The sequence below is a fragment of the Furipterus horrens genome, unplaced genomic scaffold, assembly GCF_987537825.1.
Source record: "Furipterus horrens unplaced genomic scaffold, mFurHor1.1.pri manual_scaffold_6, whole genome shotgun sequence".
NCBI classification, from domain to species: domain Eukaryota; kingdom Metazoa; phylum Chordata; class Mammalia; order Chiroptera; family Furipteridae; genus Furipterus; species Furipterus horrens.
The window spans coordinates 132,806,482-132,830,716 of record NW_028327176.1 but is presented as its reverse complement, the minus strand read 5'-3'; the positions used below and the strand labels follow the sequence as shown (position 1 = coordinate 132,830,716).

The following is a 24,235-nucleotide window of genomic DNA, read 5'->3' as shown; positions in this document are numbered from 1 at the left end:
TGTGGGAAGGCCACCCTCCCCTCCACACCCCCACTCTTATTAGGGTTTTCTGGACCCAAGGGTAGGTAGGACGACGACCATGTCCAGCTTGAAGCAGCTAGAGGAGTTTGAGACCTTCGCCCATTGTCCTTTACAAGATTACAAAGGATCCTAATATTTGAGAGGGGGGGGATAGTTAATTTTTACGAACCAGGGGTATGGACTTGGGGGGGATTGCTGGGGGAGGGGGGTGCTGGGTGGAGGGGAGCAAGGGGGAGAAAATCGGAACTGTTGTAACAATATAATCAATAAAAAACATTTTAAAAAATAAAAAAAATAAAAAAAAAAGAGAAAAAATTTCAACCTGTAATTAAATTTAAGTCGTTAATTTGGGTTATACCTTTTAACATCAAGAGCCCAAAGTTGATATTTGAGAAAAAGTCTTTGCAAAAGTTATGTAATAAAAGAATTTTCCATAAAAACAAAGACACCTCAAGCAGGTCCACTGATATCTCTAGTTTAGGTGAAAAACTAACTCAACATTTTAAAAATAATATAATATAAAACTCCAAACTAAATCAGCTTGTTCTTTTTTTCCCAACTGAGTCAGGTTTTAATGTACCTGAAACAAATTAAGCAAGTTGAAAAGACTCTGGCTTCAAAAAATATATAATCTAGTGGAAGAATTATATATAAGCATATATATATGTACATATAGATTCTAACTAATTCTGGAAGAAAAACTTAGTTGCTCCCTTACTCAAGAACAGAATACAAAATTATAAAATTTTAAAAGTCCTATTTATCAGCCTTCTAAAGATAAGCACTCATCTCTTAAGTATCAAAAGCTAAATATGACCCTTCTAAAAGTAACACTGTTCACCTACAAACTAATGCTTCCTTCTTCAACTTCTGAAATCTTTGGAAATTTCATTGAAAATGTGACCACCAACCAAGCAACCAACAATGATAATTTAAGCTAAGAATAAACATTTAGGAAAATTTAGCACAATTATTTAGAAAACATGTCACTGGAGTATGAGGGTAAAAACTACCACTACAAAAAGAAGCACTCTCCTAAATGCAAATGACAACAAAAATTTGCTATAGGTGGTTGCTCTTGACATGAGAATTTGACTCCAGCATTTATTTACACTTTATAGTGTAATATAGTTCAGTGAACTCACTTGTATATAAAAGTCAAAAGCTAGTTTTAAATCTGAATTATATTTAAAAACTGTTAAAAGTAAAATAATGGAAAATGTCAAGTAAACATCTGGAAAAAAACTCATACTTCTAGATAGACTCTAGAATATTAGTTCTCAACCTCTTTTCCAACATGATAATTCCATGACATAGTCCAATGGGTAAACCCTTATTTGGACCAAATTTTTCCAAAATTGAAAAAGAAATATTACAGAAACTCAAAAGTGACCCAAATTTTAGTGATACATCAATATTAGTTCCTCACCATGGGTTTGGCAGACAGCATTGGTGCAGGTTATCCTGTTCCTTGCATGCCAGCCACAACGCCACAACTTGCTCTCTCACACAAGGATACTTATCAGATGCAAGTGAAGCAATAGAATGTTAATCTTTTTTAAAATACATTTTATTTATTATGCTATTATAGTTGTTCCAATTTCCCCCATTGCCTCCCCCACCCAGTAACCCCTCATTCCCTCTAACATCCCCCTTAGTTCATGCCATGGGTCATACTTATAAGTCCTTTGGGTACTTAATTTCCTATACTGTTCTTAACATCCCCCGTCTATTCTGGATCTACCAATTTGTACTTCTTATGCCTGCACCTTTCCCCCCATTCTCTCCCTTCCCTCTCCCAACTGATAACCCTCCCTATTTATGATTATCTTTCTGTTTTGCTCGTTTAGTTTTTTTAGATTCAGTTGTTGATAGTTGTGAATTTATTTCCATTTTAGTGTTCATAGTTTTGATCTTTTTTTTCTTTTCTTTTTTAAAGATTTTATTTATTTATTTTTAGAGAGGGGGGAATGGAGGGAGAAAGAGAGGGGGGAAAGATCAATGTGTGGTTGTTTTTTGTGCGCCCCTAATTGGGACCTGGCCTGCAATCCAGGAATGTGCCGACTGGGAACTGAACCAGTGACCCTTTGGTTTGCAGGCCGGTGCTCAGTCTGCTGAGCCACACCAGCCAGAGCTTCTTTTTCTTAAATAAGCACCTTTAAGATTTCATCTAATAATGGCTTGGTGATGTTGAAGTCCTTTACATTGTCTGGGAAGCACTGTATCTGTCTTTCTATTGTAAATGATAGCTTTACTGGATAATCTATGTTTTAAGTCCTTGCTTTTCATCACTTTGAATACTTCTTGCCAGTCCTTTCTAGCCTGCAAAGTTTTTTTTGAGAAATCAGTTCACAGTCTTATGGGAACTTCTTTGTAGGTAGCTCTGCTTTTCTCTTACTGCTTGTAAGACTCTCTATCTTTTAACTTTTGGCATTTTAATTATGATATGTCTTGGTGTGGTCCTCTTTTGGTACAACTTGTTTGGAACTTTCTGTACTTACTGAACTTGCATGTCTATTTCCTTCACCAAATTAGGGAAGTATTCTTTCATTTTTTTATGCTGTTGAAGTACCCAATGACTTCTTCAGCATCCCAATAACCAGTGTTTTGAACTCTGCATCCGATAGGTTGTGTATCTTCATTTTGTTTAGTTCTTTTTCTGGAGTTTTGTTTTGTTCTTTCATTTGGGCCATGTTTCTTTGTCTCCTCATTTGGGAAGCCTCCCTGTGTTTGTTTCTATGTATTAGGCAGAGCTTCTTTGACTCCCTGTCTTAGTAGTGTGGCCTGTTGTAGAAAACTGCACCAGTAACTTAGATGGGGTGGAGCCTTAGGTAATAACCAGGGTGGGGTAACCCACGTGAACCAGGTTGACGGCGTCTCTGATATGTTGTTGTTGTTCCATGGCTCTGTGTCAGGGAGGGCTCAGAAAGGGGACAATGCCAGTGTTTGGACTCTTGAGTTTTGTCTGGGAGGAAGCTGTCCCCTGGCACTTGCCCTGATGCCAGGCACTTGTTTCTCCCCATATGCCACTGGTGCCCTTCCAGCTACTGCTCTGGTGCTGGATCCCAAAGGGACTGAGTCTGTGTAAATCGTAAGTCTGTTGCATGGGCTCTATAAGAGGTCTGAGAATCCTGCAGTTTCTTCTGTTGCCCTAAACCCCAGTGGTTTTTACAGCCAGAGTTATGGGTACTTATCTTCCTCACACTGGAACCCTGGGCTGGGTAGTCTGGTGTGGGTCTGGGATCCCTCGCTCCATAGGTATCCCTTCCAATTTTTATCTACCATACATGGGTGTGGGACCACCCATTCTAGGTCTTGGCATCTCCACTCTTCCTACCTGATAGATGAATGTGACTTCTTTAACTTTGATTGTTGGACTTCCATACAGCTCAATTTTCTGATGATTCTGGGTGATAGTTGTTTTGTATTCTAGTTGTAATTTTTGCTGTTGTTGTACAAGGAGATGAGCTGTGTTTACCTATGCCTCCATCTGACTGGAAGCCTCTAGAATGCTATTCTTGAATTTTCTCTAACTTGTTTTGAAAAACTAAATTAATCACACACACACAAAAAATACAAATACTTTGTATGAGTAACAATTAACTTGTGATACTTCATGAAAAAGGGGATTATACTAGTGTGTTAGGGTATCAGTTAATAGTCACTGTTTTAGAATGTTATCAAGGCTTTAGAAAATAAAACCACATTCCTGAGTGTGGGAATTTAAAACTTACAGTTGAGAAATCTATAAAACTGACTATTAGGGAACCAGAGGTCATGGACATTCCCACTCTCAGGCCGAGGCATTTGTCGATCCTTCCACTGTATATAAAACATATACTAACCATGACTTTTTGAGTTTATTAATAATCAAATGGTAGCATGGAGAATCACATTCTAGAAGTTGAGATGAAAAGTTAGAAGACTGGCTTTCATAGGGGCAAGTCTTAAGGTAGCAGGGTAGCTGCATCCAGAAGTAAATGCTAAAAGAAAGCAAACTTCTGAAAATTCCCACGAGGACAAACTGCTGCACTGTAATGGTCAAGTTAGAGCACTGCCATCTAAATCCCTTTCCTCAATGTTTTCAATTCAGAGGCTTGAGGTTTTATCCTAGAACATATGATTAGATGATGTAAATGAAAGAGAAACAGGGTTTATTTACTGTTATATAGGACAGGAGCTGGCAAATATTTTTTTGTAATGGACCAGGTAATAAGTATTTTTAGGTTGTGAGATCACATCATCTGGTCTCCAGAGGCAGATTAAGGTCGGTTGAGGCCCCAGGTGCAGAAGAAAATATTGGGCCCCTTAAAAAAAACAGAGAGACAGGGAAAATAAAAACACATGTTAACCATATTTTATGCAGCGTAGTAATGAAAGCAAACTTGGTGTCATTAGAAAAAAGTGTAAAGTTGGGGTTTTGTGGGGCTCTTCAGAAGTCGGGGCACAGGGCGCGTGCCGGGTGCACCCGCCATTAAATCCGCCTCTTCTGGTCTCTGTTCCTTCCCTACCCCCACCCCCAAACCATGTAAAATTGTAAAAATCATTTTTAGCATGCTAGCCATATAAAATCAGGCTGCTTGACAAATCAGACTGTAGTTTGCATAACCCTGACACAGAAGATAAGCAATTTCCAAGAAGCAGCACTCCCCCAAACTATTAGGAATCAGAGGTTCAAAGGACTGTCAGTGTGATTTACTTGAACTTCCCAAATGGACAGCTGAAGGCTCAGAGGGGCCCAACTGACTTGCTTATAGCAGAAAGGCCAAATGCTCACTTTTTCTCCTTCCCCTTCCATTTTGGAATACTAACCCTCCAATCTGAGGACTCCCTTTAAAATAAAGTATACTGAAGCTTTACTGTATTCACAGCTTAAAGTATTTGCTTTACTGGATACTTTTTTCACGTCCTTTTATCATGTTCAAGAAATTCACACTAAAATAAGAACCAGAAAAAACTCAAATTACATTAAAATTAATATTGAGCTAGCACAGGGCTTAAGAAGCTTAGAAATCTATCCCCTAAACTCAGTAAATTATAATATTGTCCAGCAAGGCTGGACAGGCTGGCTTTTGAGTAGAAGCCTGAGTAGTGATATGACATTAATATTCAAGATAAGTGCACATTGTTCCTCTCTCATTAGGTCCTCTTAGAACACTAGGCTACCAAGCAAACACCTTAGAGGAAGAGTCCAGTATTATACATCTATAATTTTTCCTATTACAGTAATATGGAACTAGGAATAACATTTTAATGCCACTTCTGCCACTTTGCAGTTAATTATATTAAAAAATGAACATTTTATTCTTCCTTCAAATGATAAAACTAAAGCTTATTCTTTGTACCTGAGTTTCTGGTTGTTTCCCACAGCATTTCTAATTTAAAACATACTTTTATTATCAATGAAAAGATTCTTTAAATCAAAACAAACATAGTCAGACATCAAAATTAACTTCCCCTAAATTTAGAACTTGAATTTTAAAACTACTTTATAAAGCAATTTTATCACTCTATACCAGACAAAAATCTTTCATGCATCAATTCTGAATATAAGGTTTGAAATCTCTAGGATCTTTTGAAATATACTTACACAACGTACGAATTTACAAACTATTATTACTGTATTATCCAGGTTGTTTAAGAAATGTCACCATATGCCAGCTCCTGAAAGATCACATATTTGATTCTATCACATATAAGTTTGTGAAAATTTTGATTTTGCTATGAGTTAATGTGTTTTCTCCACATCATGTCCTCACTTTTCAGGTAAGAGAAATTTTACTCCATTAAGACTGAAAAACAATCATGTCCTCCTTCTTCATCAAAAAAGACTACAGAAAAAAAAATCATCACCATTTCTTAATGATCTATAAGTGGCTCCTACATCTTCCTTTTATTCTATTCTATTTAAAAACTCTTCTTCTTGAAGTTTTGATTTAAAGTCCTTTCTGATTCTTTCTAGCAACTCTGGTTTAAAAATAACATCCAACGCAGTCATTGCCAGAGCTTTGGCCGTACGCAAAGTGTAGAATTGAGCTTCTTGTGATCCTAAAAGGTAGAGGAAATAAATTAAAATACTTCCATATTTATTATAAGTTAATTTATTAGTTTTCAAGTCAGCTCTCAGTATGTAAATTGCCTCTCCACTGCCCACCACAATGTAGTGCTTTCTGAGGTGATGTTAGGTAATGTAATAATAATAGACTAAACAATCAGAAAGGCAGCTTCTACTACAAAAAGAGAGCACATGCCCAAACATTCACTTCTAATAATGCTTACCTGCAGCTTCAGTATATTGTTCTGTATGATTCAAGGCATCAGATCCAATGTAAAAATATGGATGAATCCCAGGAACCACAAAACTAACATTTCCAAAATCAGTAGATCCTTGGAAAGGTAAGACAATCCATGAATTTCTAATTGCTAGTCCAATGGATACTAGATCATACTTACCTTTTCAATCTCTTTCTCTGTAGCACCTGCCATGATTTACTGCTCCTTCCCTTCTAGAAATTCTCTACTCCTTTGGCTTCCATGACCACACTCTCTCCTGATTGTCTGGCTTTCTGTGACTGCTTTTTGTCTCCTTCTCTAGATCACTTCCTTTGCTTGTCTCCTGAGTGCTAGTGATTGATACCTAAGATTTCTTTGGCAACCTCATCAACTGTTTTCAGTTACCTTTCAGATATTGATAACTCCTAAATTTCCAACCTAGACACCTTCTGGGAGTTCCACGTTCAACAGCTACTGGACTGCTCCCCTTAGAAATCCTGTAAGCACCTCAAATTTAACATACTAATCATTTATATCAATCCCCCATATCCCAATTTGCTCATTTTCTTGGTATCTTTTTAATAAATGGCATCGGCACCCCATTTTTATCACCAAGTCTTTGAGTCTACTTCGGTAACACCTATTATTATATTTTAGGACGTAAATCTGTAAGATGCAGATGTATTAGTAATAATGTTTTTAAAAGAAAAAATCTAAAATGACCTCCAGTACACTTATGATTATTTAAATTTTAATAGTTGTTACTTCTCAGAGACTGAAAATGTTCCCACATAACCAAATACTTAGTAGACTGCATATTAATGACTAAGAATGAATTAACATTTTATTTTCCCTTTTAGTAGCTTATTTAAAACTGTTTTGTAATGTGGAATCATTTAGTGAGTTATATAATATCTAACCACTGGGTCATACACCTGAAATTAATACAATATTGCATGTAAACTATAATTGAAAAATAAAAAAATAGAACAAAGCACATTTAAACACTAGAAATATTTAGAATATAAAGCAAAAAGTATGTTGGCTATTTCTAAAAACAAATCTGCTCATTTGATAGTCTATATTCACTGATGAGTTTATTAGTTTCCTTCCCCTAGCCATTAAATTTGTGAAAACTATCATTAAAAACATCAGCAATACCTCCTTACCTTCAAAGTTGTTAAATAAAACCATTCAAAGATAATATTTCCCTTCCTCAAATAGCACAATATATAAAAGATTGTAATTACCTGAAGAGCTATTCAAAACTGCATCATCTTCTGAAATAAATTCTATTCCCAGCTTTTCCCCATTTTCAATATAAGCTTTCCTGAGGCTCTTATTGGGAAGGACATTGTAATAATCATGTGCTCCACCTTTAACTTCTACCTAATAAAAAATTAAAAACAAATATTGAAATAAGAAACTCAAATTCACTAGCTAAATTTCAAACCAGCAATGAGTTTTTTTAATAGAAAGAGGTTAAGAGGGGACACTTTCCCTCTGGATATAAACTCTCAAATCTCTTACCTTACAAAAATATGTATTTTCTATTCACAAATGTTCCTAGACCTCTCTCTCCTTTGTTAACATCCACCACACCACATGATGTCCCCTACCTCTACTAGAGAGTGGGACTCAATTCCAGTCACCTAAGTAGGGTGTGTGTGGGGGGGGTGTGTGTGTGTGTGTCAGGAATCTCTGACTCAACCAGACCCCAAAGTAACTCTGATGCAGGTGGTACAAAAAACACACTCCGAGAAACACTACTCTAGGCTGTAGCCTCTATAAGAAAGAAATTAAACTTTACTGATATTCAATATCCAAACTGATATTGACACCACTGCCTGCTCTGAAAGGTTGTAAAGGTACCCTGAGAAAAAGAAGATTCACAGTTTACAAATTTAGTTTTGACTAAATCAAATGGCCACTATTTCCTCAAACTAAAGATAATACCTAGAACATTAGCAAAAGCCACTGATAAAATGGCAGAGATGACATTTCTTGTATTAGCAATATCTACGAGGTCTGTCTGGAAAATCCAGCTATTGTTAATATAATGAAACTGGTCTGTGTGGTATCAATGTAACCTGGCATCCCTAGAGAGTGGACTGGAAGGCGCATGCATGAACAATGATGACTTCACTGTACTAGTCAGTGGAGGTGATACATGCCATTGAGTGAGCATGTGTACTATATGGTTGTTGCATTCAAAATGACTGAGTGAGCAGAGCAATAAATCTGCATCAAATTTTTCATTAAGCTTGAACATTCCTCTGTGAGAACTATTCAGATTATTCAGAAGGCCAAAGCTATGGACAACTGGTGATTGGCAGCTTCATCACAACAATGCGCCTGCTCAAGCATCACATCAGTGCAGTTTTTTAGTGAAACATCAAATCATCCAGGTGACTTAGCCCCCTTATAGCTTGGATTTGGTGCCTTGTGACTTCTGGCTTTTCCCAGAATCCAGATCACCTTTGAAAGGGAAGAGATTTCAGACTGTCAATGAGATTCAGGAAAATACAATGGGGCAGCTGATGGCGATTGGGAGAAATGTGTGAGGTCCCAAGGTGCCTACTTTGAAGGGGACTGAGCTGACATTGTCCTATGTACAATGTTTCTTGTACATTGTATCTTCTTCAATAAATGTTCCTATTTTTCATATTACTTGGCTGGATACCTTCTGAACAGACTTCGTAAGTTAGAAACAATGACAGACTAATCAGATATTACAAGTCAGCCAAAATATTAAAAGTTATTAAAAGACTATTTAAAATATAAATTTAAATCCAGTAAGGATGAATCTTATCTTAAGGGAATATTATATCTTGAAATGCCACCTAATGATAGTAGTTCATATATTTTATAAATACTTAGAATATTTATAATTATAAATAAACAAGGGATAAATGTTTAATTCTTTACTCTCTGGACACTTAACATATCCTGCCTGAGAACCACTGTTACTGTCTGAGGCACTGCTGCTTATCTGAATAAACCATACATCTCCAGTCTAATAAGGGCAGAAAAAAACAAGGTATTGTATCATGTATGAGGGTTAGACCCTAACTCTTCATAAGCATTACCTCATTTAATTATCACAAGAACTCTTGGGTAGATTATATTATCTCATTTTTCACTGAGAAAATGGAGGCCAAGAAATATTAAATAATGTTTCCAAAAGTTACAGAATTAGTGAGGCTGAGAAGCACAGACCCAGATATTGTCCCTCCAATTAGACTGCTGGCTCCCAGCAGGGCAAAATTTATGTCATTCTGTAACTTCTCATCCCACCGTATGCCACGTATAATTGGTACATAAATGTTACTGTCCTCATGGTGCAAATGAACAATACTTCTTGACTAACTTTTGTGTCTATGTTAACTCTCATTCCAGCAACCCGTAAGTATTTTTAGCTCCACTATACATACCTAGAACTTCACCAAAAATAGCTTTTGCTGATTCTGTCGTAAAATTTCCTTTATGGAAACTATGTAGAGGAATTCTAAAAGCATAACTATCAATAAGGAAAGATATAACTTGTAAAAAGGCAGGAATTCTACTCAGCAGTATCAGTTATTCCAATTACTGTGTAACAGGATGACTATAGTCTGCCCTCTGCAGACACTGAGTAAAATAAGTGAAGACTTTCACATCAACATTCAGACAACTAATTTTACATATTCAAGACATCACTAAGTGAAAAGGAAGCAAGTAAGGTTCTAATCTAATTTAATATAAACAACCCCAGCCCACATATAAACATTTACTTATAATATAGATTAACTCTTAAAAAGTTCTTACTGTGCACCCAGTAGCCAAAGCTGCAGCTTTGAAGCAATCTTCCGCCTTTTTGGTCAAAACTGGAAGTTCTTTCAGTGAGGGTGCACGGAAGTAATAGATTAATTCAGAATAACAGGGAATGATATTGGGTTTTACACCACCATTTTTTATTATACCTATAAAAAGAACCAAAATACTGGAATTGAGCTTGGAGCTTGGAGACCATTTCTTTAAGCTTAAGTACACCCATAGTTTTTCAGCCAATATGTGCATAAAAAATAATTTAAACTTATTTGTCTCACATATATACTGATCAAATATTTTGCTGTAGAACAAAAGTTTCTATATAACATAGGGTTATACTTTCTTGATAACAGGAAAATAAATAATTGCCTATAGGTACTTTATTCTAAGGAATTTATAAGAAATTATGATTCCTGACTCCAAAAAAACTGTTAGAAAATTTAAAACTATGTTAAGTCTTCTGGAAAATACTTTTATTTCAGTAGCTTATAATACAGTTGTATATTTTCATAAACTTTTAACATGAGAAGAGAAAAAAACCCTGATGTTGTAAATTTCTATAATTACCCTTGTACCCCAAGAATCCCATGAGTATTTTAAAAGGCATTTGGCTCTTGGAAAATAATTTTCATGCCAAGAAGGAAACAATGTGTCAAAGATGACTAAGTATTTTAACTGTTAAAACAAATGCATTTAATTGGACCTACACAGAGAACGATGATTTATCCATTTAAAGTTATAACTAAAATAGATATGCAGATTTCCGGTCAACATGGTTGCATAGTCAGACATGGCTCACCTCTATGCACAACCACATCAAAATTACAACTAAAATATAGAACAACCATCACTCAGAACCATCAGAAATGAAGTTGAATGAAAGTCTGACAACTTCAGAATTAAAGAAGCCACATCCATCCAGACTGGTAGGAAGGGTGCAGACGTGGGACAGACTGGTCTCTCACCTACATGTGGTGGATAAAAATTCAGGAGGGATCTCTTAGGAGTGAGGAGTCCCGGACCCACACCAGACCCCCAGCCCAGGGTTCCAGTGCCAGGAAGATAGGTCCCCACATCTTCTGGTTGCAAAAACCGAGCAGGGATTGAGTCAGCGGATGAAACTGCTGGCACCCCAAGAAGTTCCTCTTGAAGAACCCACACATGGACTCTCCTTCTCAGACTCACTCCCTCTGAGCTTCAGAACTGGGGTAGCAGCTTGAAGGGAACCAGTGGCATAAAGGAGGAAACTTAAGTGTCTGGCATGAAGGTGAGCTGAGGCCATTGTTCCTTTTCTAAACCCTCCCCCACAGAGCTGGCAAGCTGGTACCATATCTGAGACTCCATCAAAGTGGCTAAGACTGAGCCATCTTGGAGATCCCCAAAGACTCTGCCCCACCTAACTTCGAGGCCCATCCAAGCTGCTTTCCCATATGAATGGCTGGTCTTGGTTCATGCTTCAAAACTTCCTAAATCCTCTCAAACAAGCAACAGCTGGCCTCAGTGAGCCCCAGGCCCAGGACTAGCAGCAGCCAGCTTAGATTTGTAGCTTGGCTTTGCCTGAGATTCTCCAAGCACAGTACAAGTAGCAGCCATCCCAGATTGCTTTATAGCTCAGGCAGGGTGGCTCCAGGTAAAACACAGGTGGGGGAATGACCTTGGCTTGTACCACCTGGGAAATTCCAGGGCTAGCCCACCCAGTGGACAGCTACAGACCATGTTGGAACATCACCATCCTGCATATCTGATCCTCCACAGAAGGCAGAGGTTGGTGGTCAGTGGTCATAGCCAGTCCTTGCAGCTGACTGGTTTGGGTAAGTCCCTGCCATTTATCTGCCAACAGCAACCAAGTTTCCACTACAAGAGGAGGTTGTACTAAGCACACACAAAGGTGCATCTTGATAGGGGCGGCTGTGCCACTTGACCCTACAGAATACCTACTACATTAGGCCACACTAACAAGACACAGAATCAAAAGGGCAGGACCTAATACATAGAAACAAACACAGGGAGGCTTTGAGGAGACAAAGAAACTTGGTCTAAATGAAAGAACAGATCAAAACTCCAGAAAAAGAACTAAACAAAATGGAGATAAGCAGTGTATCAGATGCAGTGCTCAAAACACTGGTTATAAGGATGCTCAAGGAACTTAGTGAGGACCTCAATAGCATATAAAAGATCCAGTCAGAAGCAAAGGATGCGCTAATTGAAATAAAGAACAATTTACAGAGAAACAACAGTATAGTGGATGAAGCTGAGAATCAAACCAATGATTTTGAACATAAGGAAGCAAAAAACAACCAATCAGGACAACAAGAAAAGAAACCAAAACAATGAGGAAAGTATAAGCAGCCTCTGGGACAACTTCAAGAGGTCCAATGTTTGCATTATAGAGGTACCAGAAGGAGACGAGAAAAAGCAAGAAATTAGAAACCTATCTGAAAAAAATAATGAAAGAAAACTTAATTTAGTGAAAGAAATAGTCATACAAGTCCAGGAAAGACAGAGTCCCAAACAAGATGGACCGAAAGAGGCCCACTCCGAGACACATCATAATTAAAATGCCAAAGCTTAAATACAAAGAAAACCTTAAAAGCAGCAAGAGAAAAGCAGTTAGTTACCTATAGGGGAGTTCCCATAAGACTGTCAGCTGATTCTCAAAAGAAACTTTGCAGGCTAGATGGGACTGGCAAGAAATATTCAAAGTCATGAAAAACAGAGACCTACAGCCAAGATTGCTCTACCCAGCAAAGCTATCATTTAGAATAGAAGGGCAACTAAAGTGCTTTCCAAACAAGAAAAAGCTAAAGGAGTTCATCATCACCAAACCATTATTATATGAAATGTTAAAGGGACTTATTTAAGAAAAAGAAGAATCAAAATTATGAACAATAAAGTGACAAAAATACATATTATCAACAACTGAATCTAAAAAACAGATTAAGCAAACAAGAACAGAGACAGAATCATGGATACAGAGAGCATTTTGATGGTGGCCAGATGGCAGGGGTATGTGGAGAATGGGTAAGGAGGTGAGGAGGGTATTCGTCGGCAGCCGTCCGTCTCGAGAGACGATGGTGTAGCTTCCTAAGAGTCTATCTGCACCGCCAAGAATGGCTGTGCAGTCCAACTCGGAGTGACACGGTATCTGTCTCCTCCCGTGTTGAATCGACATCTTGCGATGACGCTGGAGTGTCCTCTCCAGTGAAGCTGAAGCTACAGAGCCTGGGCAGGGTGATATGGAGGGTCTGCTGTTGCCCATGCAGCAGACCCCCCCTCTCTTCGCAGCTGAAGGGTCCAAGGGAAAGACGGAGTCAATACAGCTTGGCTTCAGGTGCGCCGCAGGAGTTGCCGGTGTTGACTACAACGTCAAACCGCCTTAGGGACTCCGGCTCCGGATTTTCTGTCGGGGTTTACTCCCTTAGCCTTTCCCCTGAAGAGGTATGCCGCAAGGCAGCGGAGGTTTTTTGGAGTCAGAGTTTTCCTTCTCTGGAGGAGGGTATTAAGAAGTACAAATAAGTAGTTACAGAATAGCCATGGGAATGTAAAATACAGTATAGGAAATGGAGTAGCCAAAGAACTTATATGCATGACCCATGGACATGAACAATGGTAGGGGGATTGCCTGAGGGAGTTGGGGGGTACTGGGTGGATGGGGGCAATGGGGGGAAAATCAGGACAACTGCAATAGCATAATGATCAATATATAATTTTAAAAAAAGAAAGAAGTATGGACAGAAATATAGGCAGAGCCAGTTCAAGCAGGGTCATAAGGCCACAGAAAGGGATTGTGGTTTGCCTTGAATATGTCAGAAAGCCTTAGGAGGGTTTTAAGTAAGAATAACAAAAGTTGATTTAAGATTTTATTTCATTTTATAATTCTTTTAAAAAATTTATTGATTTGAGAGAGAGAGTGAGAGAGGAGAGAGAAACATTGATTGTTATTCCACTTATTGACGCATTCATTGGTTGATTCTTATATGTGTGCCTCACAGAGATTGAACCCACAGCCTTGGTGTGTTAGATGATGCACTGGTCAACTGAGCTACCCAGCCAGGACTGATTTAATTTCAAACAATCACTCTGGCTGCTGAGAGATGCCTAACACAAGTGCAAGTTTCAAACTATGTCCTAAAGTACATTAGATCTCTAAATCATGATATAATCACTTTTTATATTTATTGGTCATTGAATCATGTTTTTTCTAACACAATTTAAGATAAATAAAACATCAAAAAACTAGATATGCAAAATCTAATTTTATAGAAACTGCTTTTAAAAAAATATATTTTTAAACACATTCCTGCTTATTCCTTTTAAAGAAACTAAGGTAGGAGATCAGTAAATGTGCATTTACAAACTAATTTAAGCCTATAGCAAATCAGGTAAAAAATAGATATTTAAGTATTGAGATATAATATTTTTCCAAGTCATAAGGAAATATAAATTAAAAAATAAATTTGTACCTTTATGACAGTACTTTATTAATGTGTTTATATTAAGGTGATATACATACTTTTTAAAAGATGCTACTTAGGATTAACAGCTCTTGAGTATATAAAACCAGAAACCATAACTTTTTTAAACTGAGGAAATGACAAAATTTTGTTATTATTAAGAGACAGGATCACTGGAAAATCAAGTTCCAACTCTGAAATGACCACAAAAAGAACACAGGTCCTTACATAAAACTATTGACCTCTAATACTCAAAATGACCATTCCATTTTGGTTTTTTAAAAGATTTTATTTACTTGTTTTTAGAGAGAGGGGAAGGTAGAGAGAAAGAGAGGGAGAGAAACATCGATATGCGAGAGAAACATTGATTGGTTGCCTCTCACACACCCTCCAGCTGGGGACTTGGCTGGTAGCCCAGGCATGTGCCCTGACTGGGAATCGAACAAGTGACTTTTCAGTTTGTAGGATGACACCCAATCCACTGAACCAAGCCACTCAGGGATCCGTTTCTGTTTAATAATAATCTCATTTGCCTTCTTACCCTCAAACAGACAAACATCCTAGCATCCTGTTATGCAATTTCTGACAATGTTTATGTATTTTGAAATAGTCATAATAAGTACATGTCTCTCATTTTTTAAAAATATCAAATATTAAGTAATTATATTGTATTAAAATATATTAAGCAGCATCTATTACACAAAATATTTGACATTCGTACCATGAACTCTCCAGTTTGGTTTCATTTGCTGTCTTAACACAGACAGATTGTTGTATGCGAGAACAGCAGCATCTAATGCATTTACGCCCTCCCAGGGATAAGCAGCAGCATGAGATGCTTTTCCATAGTATTTCACAGTCACACTAGGAAATAAAACAGCATCTGGAATTACTTTTTTCAATATCACTAAAGTAAAAAAATCCAAGTAGTTAGAATTACCCAACTAGTATCCAAATTAATTCACGCTGCTAGAATTTTTATTTGTAAGTCATCTGTAGCAATAGCAGCAACTTAGGTAGCTTAGTTGTAGTATATTATTACATACTACAGTGACTGAAACAAAGAAGGCATTCCAAAAAGGAGAGGAAAAGAGAAACTGATCTATCAACTGCCTATACAAATTAAATTTGCACACAATTCAATTCAAACAAATATACAATACTGTATGAGGTGCTGAAATTACAAAAAAGATGACTCCTGTCTCCTTCTACACTTCATTATGATAGTTCTACACCAAAGGTCTGCAAAAATTCAGATAATTCTGTCTCAAGGGTGGTGGAAGGTCAAGGAAAGAGAACGGTGACATTTGAAATGGATTAGGACAAACTCTGAAAATCAGATTATACTCACATGATAAGATACTCTAGTATTAAGTCAGTTTTTCCTGACCATCATTTTATTAACGTTCCAAAGTACCTGTATCACCGATACCTTCAAATAGTTGCCATACCAGTCTAACTACTCAGAAACAATAAAAAAAGATTTAGAGAAGGGATTGCATATTAGTTATTTATAAAGATGACTTGCTTGAAAATATTTTAAAGCCCAACTGATTAATAGTATCCACATTTAAATTATAAAAAGCTACTCCTTTTTTAAAAAAAAAAATGAGCTAGATTCAGGAGTCCTTGGTATGCTCATGGTATTTCTTGACTGAGTTCAAACATTCTGTTAGGAAAACAAAAACAAGTAAAAGCAACCAAATACAATTATACAATGGTTTTTATTTCATTGGTATATACCTTATCACCATCACCCTGAAATTGGAATTTTAATGAAACAGTGATAAACTTATAGACTGGAAAAGGATGTCCTTTATGAAAATGACTCTAGCACCTCTTCTTCTACAGTTTGGATCTATGTACAATTAAAGCACAATAAACTACAAGAAAATAAATGTTAATGCTTTGATCAGCATTAGTATTTTAGGCATAAAAAAGCATATATTCAGACAAAATTATATGGAATGATTTTCAAGACATATTGTTTAATTTAAAAAAGCAATAACCAGACCAATTTACTGAGCAGAGTATTTCAGGGTGTAAACCCTCCTTTAAAATTTACTTTATACATTTATACCTACATATGTCTATAAATACATCCAAAAGGATACAAACCTCTAGGAAAGGGACTAGATGTGGGATAGGTGGTCAGTAGGGACATCTTATTTATTGTTAGAGATTTTTAGGATGAACAGATAAGAAATTTAAAAAATTTTAATTTTTGTTCTTGTTCTCTTTTCCATCGGAAAAGATGGCCAATAAAAAAAAATCTAAGAAGCCAGACACTAAGAAAAGGCCTGAGGCCAACTCGACTGAGTTCAGGATCAAGGCCAAGAAGCCCAACCCTAAGTCCTAGAAAGCTAATGGGCTGGGAAGCCTGCCTGCATCTATCTGCAGGTCCCTTCCAGCCAGAGGCATTGGCAGAAATTTCTAATCATTAAGGTTTTCCAGAGGTGTACTAGTGTACACTGACCCTGAAACCAAAGCTGTAAGAGTCACCCTACTGTCACAGCACCCATTTCCAGTGATAACAAAGATACCAGAGCAATTATAATAGTCACCCTCTGAAAACAAGACATCATGGCTGAAATTTCTGGTCCGCAAAATTCAAACCACTTCAATAATGCATGCTCCTAGATACCCAGAAAAGTGAGCTCTTCAACATAGCAAACATCAGAAAAGCATAGATTGTCAAATTCCACTAAAATCCATAGTCAGTTTCTGAATTCTTACTCAGGAATTTATCTTCTTTGCAAGGAATTCAAATTAAACTAAGTAAACTAGAGAAGTGTGTTTTCTTCCCAAGTCTAATGAAGCTGTCTCTTATAAATCATATCAAAGGCTAAGTATTTTCCAGAAACCAGATTTATTCTTCAGTTCAAAACAGAACATAAATGTCAACATATTTGCTATTTTTATGCTTTTTAGGCACTATTTTAACAGTACAATTATGAACATCATATAAAATCTCAGTTAGAGGAGGCTTACAAAATGATTCAATGAAAATGAAGACATTGTATCATTTATCTTTCAATTTATTTATTTATTTAAATCCTCACTCAGGAATTTTCTTTCTTTTTTTTTTTTTTACTTGAATTTAGAGAGGAAGGGAGAGAGAGAGAGAGAAAGAAGAATCAATGTGAGAGAGAAACATCACTCAGTTGCCTCTGGTGCATGCCTGGAATAGGGATTAAACCCATAACCTAGGCATGGGATGACGCTCCAACCAACTAAGCCATCTGGCAAGGGCTCAATTTACTTTTTATTTTTATTTTATATTTTTTAAAGATCTTATTTATTTTTAGAAAGAGGGGAAGAGAGGGACACAAAGAGGGAAAGAAACATCCATAGGTTGCCTATTGCACACCCCCAACTGGGGACCTGGCCAGCAACCCAGGAATGTTCCCTGTCTGGGATTCGAACCAGTGACCTTTTGGTTCACAGGCAGGCACTCAATCCTCAATTTACTTTTTAGATGTATAAATATAGAGTTCTAGTCTCCAGTTAAGACATAAAAGTATTCTAGAGACATAGAGGAAAGATGATGTGAAGAGACAGAGAGAAGGCCAGGTGAAGATAGAGGCAGAGATTAAAATTACGCTGATACAAGTCAAGGAATGTCTGGAGCTATCAGAAACTGGAAGAGGCAGAAAGGATCCTCTCCTACAGGTTTCAGATGGACCTTGGCCCTGTCACATGATTTTAGACTTCATGTCTCCAGAACTATGAGACAATAAATTTCTGTCCTTTAAAAAAAAAACAAAAACCAAAAACATATTAAAGTATTCTAGTCATCCATTTTCCACTAAGAAGTTTATTTCAACTTGATTACTTACTCATGTTCAGCCACATCAGGTAGATAAGCAGCATTCTCTTGGGATGGATGGGCCATAAAAACAACGTCAAGATTTTTAAAAGCCCCTGCTTCAATTAAATCAATTTTGCCACCACCATCTTCTTCTGCAGGGGTTCCCAGGACAATTACCTAGAAGGAAATACCTATGTCAGAACAAAACAACAAAAAATCCTAGTAGAAAAATATAAAATAAGTTCTCTTTCATCTCTTGCATACGTATTCACAATCTACATTAAAGTCCTTAAACTATGGAGAGATGTTTTGTTCTCTGACACTTAAAATAATGCAGTGGGCATAAATCTATGGTGCTAAAGTAATCACAAGTTTTAATTTACATTATTATACAATTTGGTGTAAAGTACGTACTGAAGCTACCACAGGAAACTTTTCCTAATTTTACAACTCAATTTTTAAAACTACTGACAAAGATGAAAAAGATAAGTATTACATACTAAGTTCCTCAAAATCCTCAACTCACTCCTTAAAGCTTCTTCTTGACTAAGTCTTTTAGTATATGTACATAATTATTCATAAGCACTTTACTCATAAAGAACTTTCTAGTTACTTATTAGTTCTCCTCACAACAACCCTGTAAAGTAGGTAGCAATCTTTATCATTATTTTAGGGAGAGTGGTTTTGAGGCATAGGGTGAAGTGTCTTGCCCTAGGTCACAGAGTAGGTCTTCAGGGAGAGCTGGGATTATTTGTTCAGACCTGTTCCTTAATGGACTTCTTCATTAATCCTTTACGAAGAGCATTAAATAAATCTTAAGACCATGGTTAGAAACAGCCAACTATTCCAGAAACTTACTAATTCGATTCCAACAGTTCAACCAGGCAGATTTATTGGTCACCAAACACCTAATTAAACAAAAGAGAACTTTGCAGAATAAACATTTTACTTCGATATTTAAGTTTAACTTCTTTAAACAATTTTTAAAGCAAAGTAAACTGATCTACAAACAACTAATATGCTTTCAAGATCATGTATAAGAACACAATGAAACAAGTTGGGAAAAGTCTTGGCTAGCAAAGGGAATCGACATAAATTTCATATTCACGTAAGATAGATTACCTTGTTAAAAACTCAGCATTACCATTCAAAATCAGAAATGTGTACATGTCCCAAAGCCTGGCTTTCTTTACAAGTTATAAAGCACCCAAGCTCTTAAATTAAGCTGCTTTAAATTCTTATCCCTTGATTAGTTATTAATCAATCTGATGACTTCTCAAATTAAATCTTGCTGACTTTTCTGAATTTCTCATACATCCAGTTAAAGCTAAATCTCTCCAGTGTTTCATGACATGGCAAAGGATGTCCCACACCAAACAAAACAAAAACCTAACCAGATGCAAAAACAAACCCCCAGAGGGAGAAAAGAGAAGGCAGCTCAACAGAAAAAGTCACAAAAGATGGAAATGTTAGGATAAAAGTGAATTTACTGGCATTGGAAAAAATGGACTAAAGAATAAAATAAAACCTTAGTCTTCCCCTTAACCTGAATGGTGATGATTGCATTTTAGCTCACAGAAGAACATACCACCTGGAAAAACAGTAACATAAGATTAAACTTGCCCTATGACAAACATAAATGACATTTCCCCATTTAAAGAACTGAGATATTCATTAAAACCATTTAATACACATTAAGACTCAAAGATCAATTCATTTACGCAGAAAATATTCATTCACTTCCCAATTTTTTTTTTTTTTGTATATTTCTAGAGGTTTGATAGTTTTAATGACTGATAATATCCTAGGACAACCACAAACAAAAGATTTTTGGGGAGCCTAATATGAAAAGGGGCTGTATGTTTCCCTACGATAACCACTTCCTCAAGAGATTGCACAGTCTAGTCAGCATTGTGGTTGGCCTCCGTTATCAAATATAAGGCCTAAGGAAAACCAGGCTGGGCCAGTCAGATGGAGGTGTAGGTAAACACGACTCACCTCCTCGCACAACCAGAGCAAAAATTACAACTAAACTACAAACAACTATCAACTAGAATTGTTAGAAAGTTGAGCTGAATGGAACTCTGACAACCAAGGATTTAAAGAAATCACATTCATCCAGATGGGTAGGAGGGACGGAGACCTGGAATGGGCAGTCCCACACCCATATGTGGTAATAAAAATTGGGAGGGACACCTTTGGAGAGAGGGATCCCAGCCCAACACCAGATCACCTAGCCTAGGGTTCCAATGCCAAAAAGATAAGTGCTCATAACTTCTGGCTATAAAAACCGGTTGGAAACACTGCAGGATTCTCAGGCATCTCCTTTTAAAGGGCCCGCAATTAACTTAGGAGTTAGGCAGACTCACTCCCTCTGGTATCCAGCACCGGGGCAGCAGCTGGAAGGGCACCAGTGGCATACAAGAAAAAACTCAAGTGTCTGGCATTAGGGTAAGTGCCGGGGGACAGCTTCTTCCTGGACAAAACTCCAGAGGCCAGGCAACGGCACTGTCCTCTTTCTGAGCTCTCCATCACATAGAGCCACAGAGAGGCCACAGCATATCTGAAACTCCATCAACCTCGTTCACATGGGTCGCCCCACCCTGGCAAATATATAAGGCTCTGCCCCTTCCAACTTACCAGTGTATTCTTCTATAATAGGTCACACTATTAAGACAGGGAGTCAAAGCGGCTCTACCTGATATGTAAAAACAAACACAGGGAGGCTGCCAAAATGAGGAGACAAAGAAATATAGCCCAAATGAAAGAATAGAACAAAATTCCAGAAAAAGAACTAAGCAAAATGGAGATATGCAATCTATCAGATGTAGAGTTCAAAACACTGGTTACTAGAATGCTGAAGGAAGTCATTGGCTATTTCAACAGCATAAAAAGACCTAGGCAGAAATAAAGGTTACACTAAGTGAAATAAAGAAAAATTCACAGAGAACCAACAGTGGAGTTGATGTAGCCAAGAATCAAATCAATGATTTGGAACATAAGAGAGAAAAACATTCAATCGGAACAGCAAGAAGAAAAAAGAATAAAACAAACAAGGATAGGCTAAGGAGCCTAGGGGACAACTTCAAACGTACCAACATTCAAATCATAGGGGTGCCGGAAGGAGAAGAAAAAGAGCAAGAAATTGACAACTTATTTGAAAAAATAGTGAAAGACTACTTCCCTAATTTAGTAAAGGAAACAGACATACAAGTCCAGGAAGCACAGAGAGCCCCAAACAAGTTGGACCCAAAGAGGACCACACCAAGACACATCATAATTAAAATGCCAAAGTTTAAAGATAAAGAGAAAATCTTAAAAGCAGCAAAAGAAAAACGGCCAGTTATCTACAAAGGAGTTTCCATAAGGGACTGGTAAGAAGTATTCAAAGTGATGAAAAGCAAGGACCTACATCCAAGATTACTCTATCTAGCAAAGCTATCATTTGGAATGGAAGGGCAGATGAAGTGCTTCCCAGGCAATGTAAAGCTAAAGAAGTTCATCATTACCAAGCCATTATTATATGAAATGTTAAAGGGACTTATTTAAGAAAAAGGTCAAAACTATGAACATTAAAATGGCAATAAATTCACAACTATTGACAACTGAATCTAAAAAACAAACTAAACAAACAGAACAGAAACAGAATCACAGATACGGAGATCATTTGGATGGTTAACAGTCAGGAGGGAGAAGTGGGGAAGTGGGGGAAAAGGTGAGGGATTAAGAAATATAAATTTGTAGGTCCAGAATGGACAGGGGGATGTTTAAGAACAGTACAGGAAATGGAGAAGCCAAAGAACTTACATGCATGACCCATGGACGTGAACTAAGGGGGGGGGGGTGCAGGAGGGAATGGGGGGAGGCGGCTACCGGATGGAGGGGGGCAATGGGGGAGAAATTGGGACAACTGTAATAGCATAATCAATAAAAAATATTTTTTACAGGTTGGGTTCGAAGTTTTTCCATAAAGGAGAATCAATGGACTTCACAACTACATAAGAGGAAGCGAAACCCTAAAATCCGCAGTGTCGCTAGATCGGTAACTCCTTAAATTTTATCCAGAGGTTCTGCCTTTGGGCAGAGGCGAGGCTGGGTGATCTAGTGTCGTCCCTTATACTTGTCCTGGGGCAGTAGGACACAAGTGATCACGGAATGCGCCAGCTCCTGACTTTTCTGGGGAGGTAACGCCTGCGGTAGGTGATGGGAGTTCCACGCCCAGGCCGCGCCTCACCTTCACCGGCGGAGGAGGCCCAGGGAGGCTCTCCAGAGCCCCCTTCACACCCAGCGCCGCCGCCACCCCGACCTCAGCGATTAGGTTGTGGCCGCAGGCGTGACCGATGCCCGGCAGCGCGTCGTACTCGCAGAGAAAGCCCAGGTGCAGTGGGCTCGGCGCCGCCTGGACCCCAGGTGTCTCCCACTCGGCGCAGAAGGCCGTGGCCAGGTGGTAGTGCGGCTGCACCATCCAAGAGGCGGCCGGGGGCTCGCACTCAAAGAAGCGCGTTAGCACGTCGTGGGCATGGTGCTCCTGGTACGCCAGCTCGGGCTCGCTCCAGATTGCGTGGCTCAGGACCCCTAGGCGCTCAGCTGCCTCGTCGATACGCTCCGCGGCGCACAGCTTCCGCAGCTCCAGTTCAGAGGCGCCGCTGCAGGCGCCCCCCTCCACAGGTCGCTCCTCTCCAGGTCTCATCGTGCCCAGAGCTGATGACCAGTCAGCTCTCCGCTTGAATGCCACCTTGATCGCGCCCTTCTAGTGCACCCCGCGCCTGCGCACGCTCCCAGAGTACGCGAGAACTGGTGCGGTGCGCGCAGGCCGGCTGCACATCCTGCCGCAGACCGGTCCCCCATCCCTGGTACCCCGCCTCCAGCGGCTCGCAGGAAACGTGGCCCGCCCCTTCTTCAGCCCGCCGGTGCTCCGCTCCGCCTCGAGCTTGGAAGAACGAGGGGTTCGGGGTTTCATCTCTCTACTCAGCTTTCCAGGCAACAGAATTAAGGTCTAACGTTACTACTTATCCGTTATTGCTTATTTCCCACAACAGCGGAATGAGAACGATTTTATTGGTCAATAGACATCAGAGACAGACTAAGTGGAACATAATCCCTTGAAAAACACCAGTTGCCTTTCTAAAACAGTAATAAAAAGTTCTACAAGGTTTTCAGTCCATAAAGCTACGAAGAACACTGGTCTGTGGACTACTTTAGTACTGCCCTCACCTCCTTTGTCCTTGAGGTTGCTATGTTATTTAAAAGCTGCTACTATATATAGCTTTTTCATTAGAATCAAACCTTATTGGTATAGCAAGTGTCTAGTATAGCATCTGGAATATAGTTAGCGCATATGCATTAGCTAGTATAGTCTATTTGAGTAAAGTAAAAGCAAGAATTTTAAATGAGGTTTTTAAATTTTTTTAAAAAAGATTTTATTTATTTTTAGAGAGGGGAAGGGAGGGATATAGAGAGGGAGAGACACATGAATGTTCTAGAGAAACACAGATCCACTGCCCCTGGAAGCCCCCAAAACCTGGCCATGGCCTGTAGCCCGGGCCTGTGCCCTGATGGAACCCCACCCAGTCCGTTCTCTTTGCTGATAGATGCCCAACCCACTGAGCCATGCCAGTCTGGGCTAAATAAGTTTTTTAAAAGCCTAAACCAGAGAGTTAATAAAAAGTTATGGTCATAACTATTCATACTATTTTGTTTATTTGGATGTTTGTCTTGACAAGCATAGCTTTGAAATAACATGCGAATAGTTTTGTTTATAACTGATGCTGAACTCAAGTAACATGATATGTACAGCTGGTGTTCATATAACGGGGTTCTAAGTTACCCAACAAAGAAATTCAAGATGCCATACTCTTGTTTTTCT

At 38.3% G+C, this 24,235-nt stretch overlaps 1 protein-coding gene across 3 annotated transcripts in view; it reads right to left on the bottom strand.

Moving 5' to 3' along the window:
* The window catches only part of PM20D2 (peptidase M20 domain containing 2), a 31,000-nt gene extending 7,787 nt beyond the window's left edge, over nt 1-23,213 (bottom strand). The window contains exons 1-7 of one of the 3 annotated variants that reach the window (XM_090279667.1): nt 22,604-23,212; nt 18,398-18,546; nt 15,280-15,422; nt 10,102-10,256; nt 7,545-7,683; nt 6,301-6,408; nt 1,659-6,069 (exon numbers count right to left, since the gene is read on the bottom strand). In XM_090279667.1, the coding sequence (XP_090135793.1) occupies nt 5,915-6,069; nt 6,301-6,408; nt 7,545-7,683; nt 10,102-10,256; nt 15,280-15,422; nt 18,398-18,546; nt 22,604-23,059 (1,305 nt within the window). In that variant the 5' untranslated portion in view covers nt 23,060-23,212 and the 3' untranslated portion in view covers nt 1,659-5,914. Of the gene's footprint in view, nt 1-1,658; nt 6,070-6,300; nt 6,409-7,544; nt 7,684-10,101; nt 10,257-15,279; nt 15,423-18,397; nt 18,547-22,603 lie in introns of those variants that run through there. The other 2 variants (XM_090279666.1, XM_090279668.1) reach the window with 2 other exon arrangements.
* Between the last annotated feature and the right edge of the window lie 1,022 nt (nt 23,214-24,235).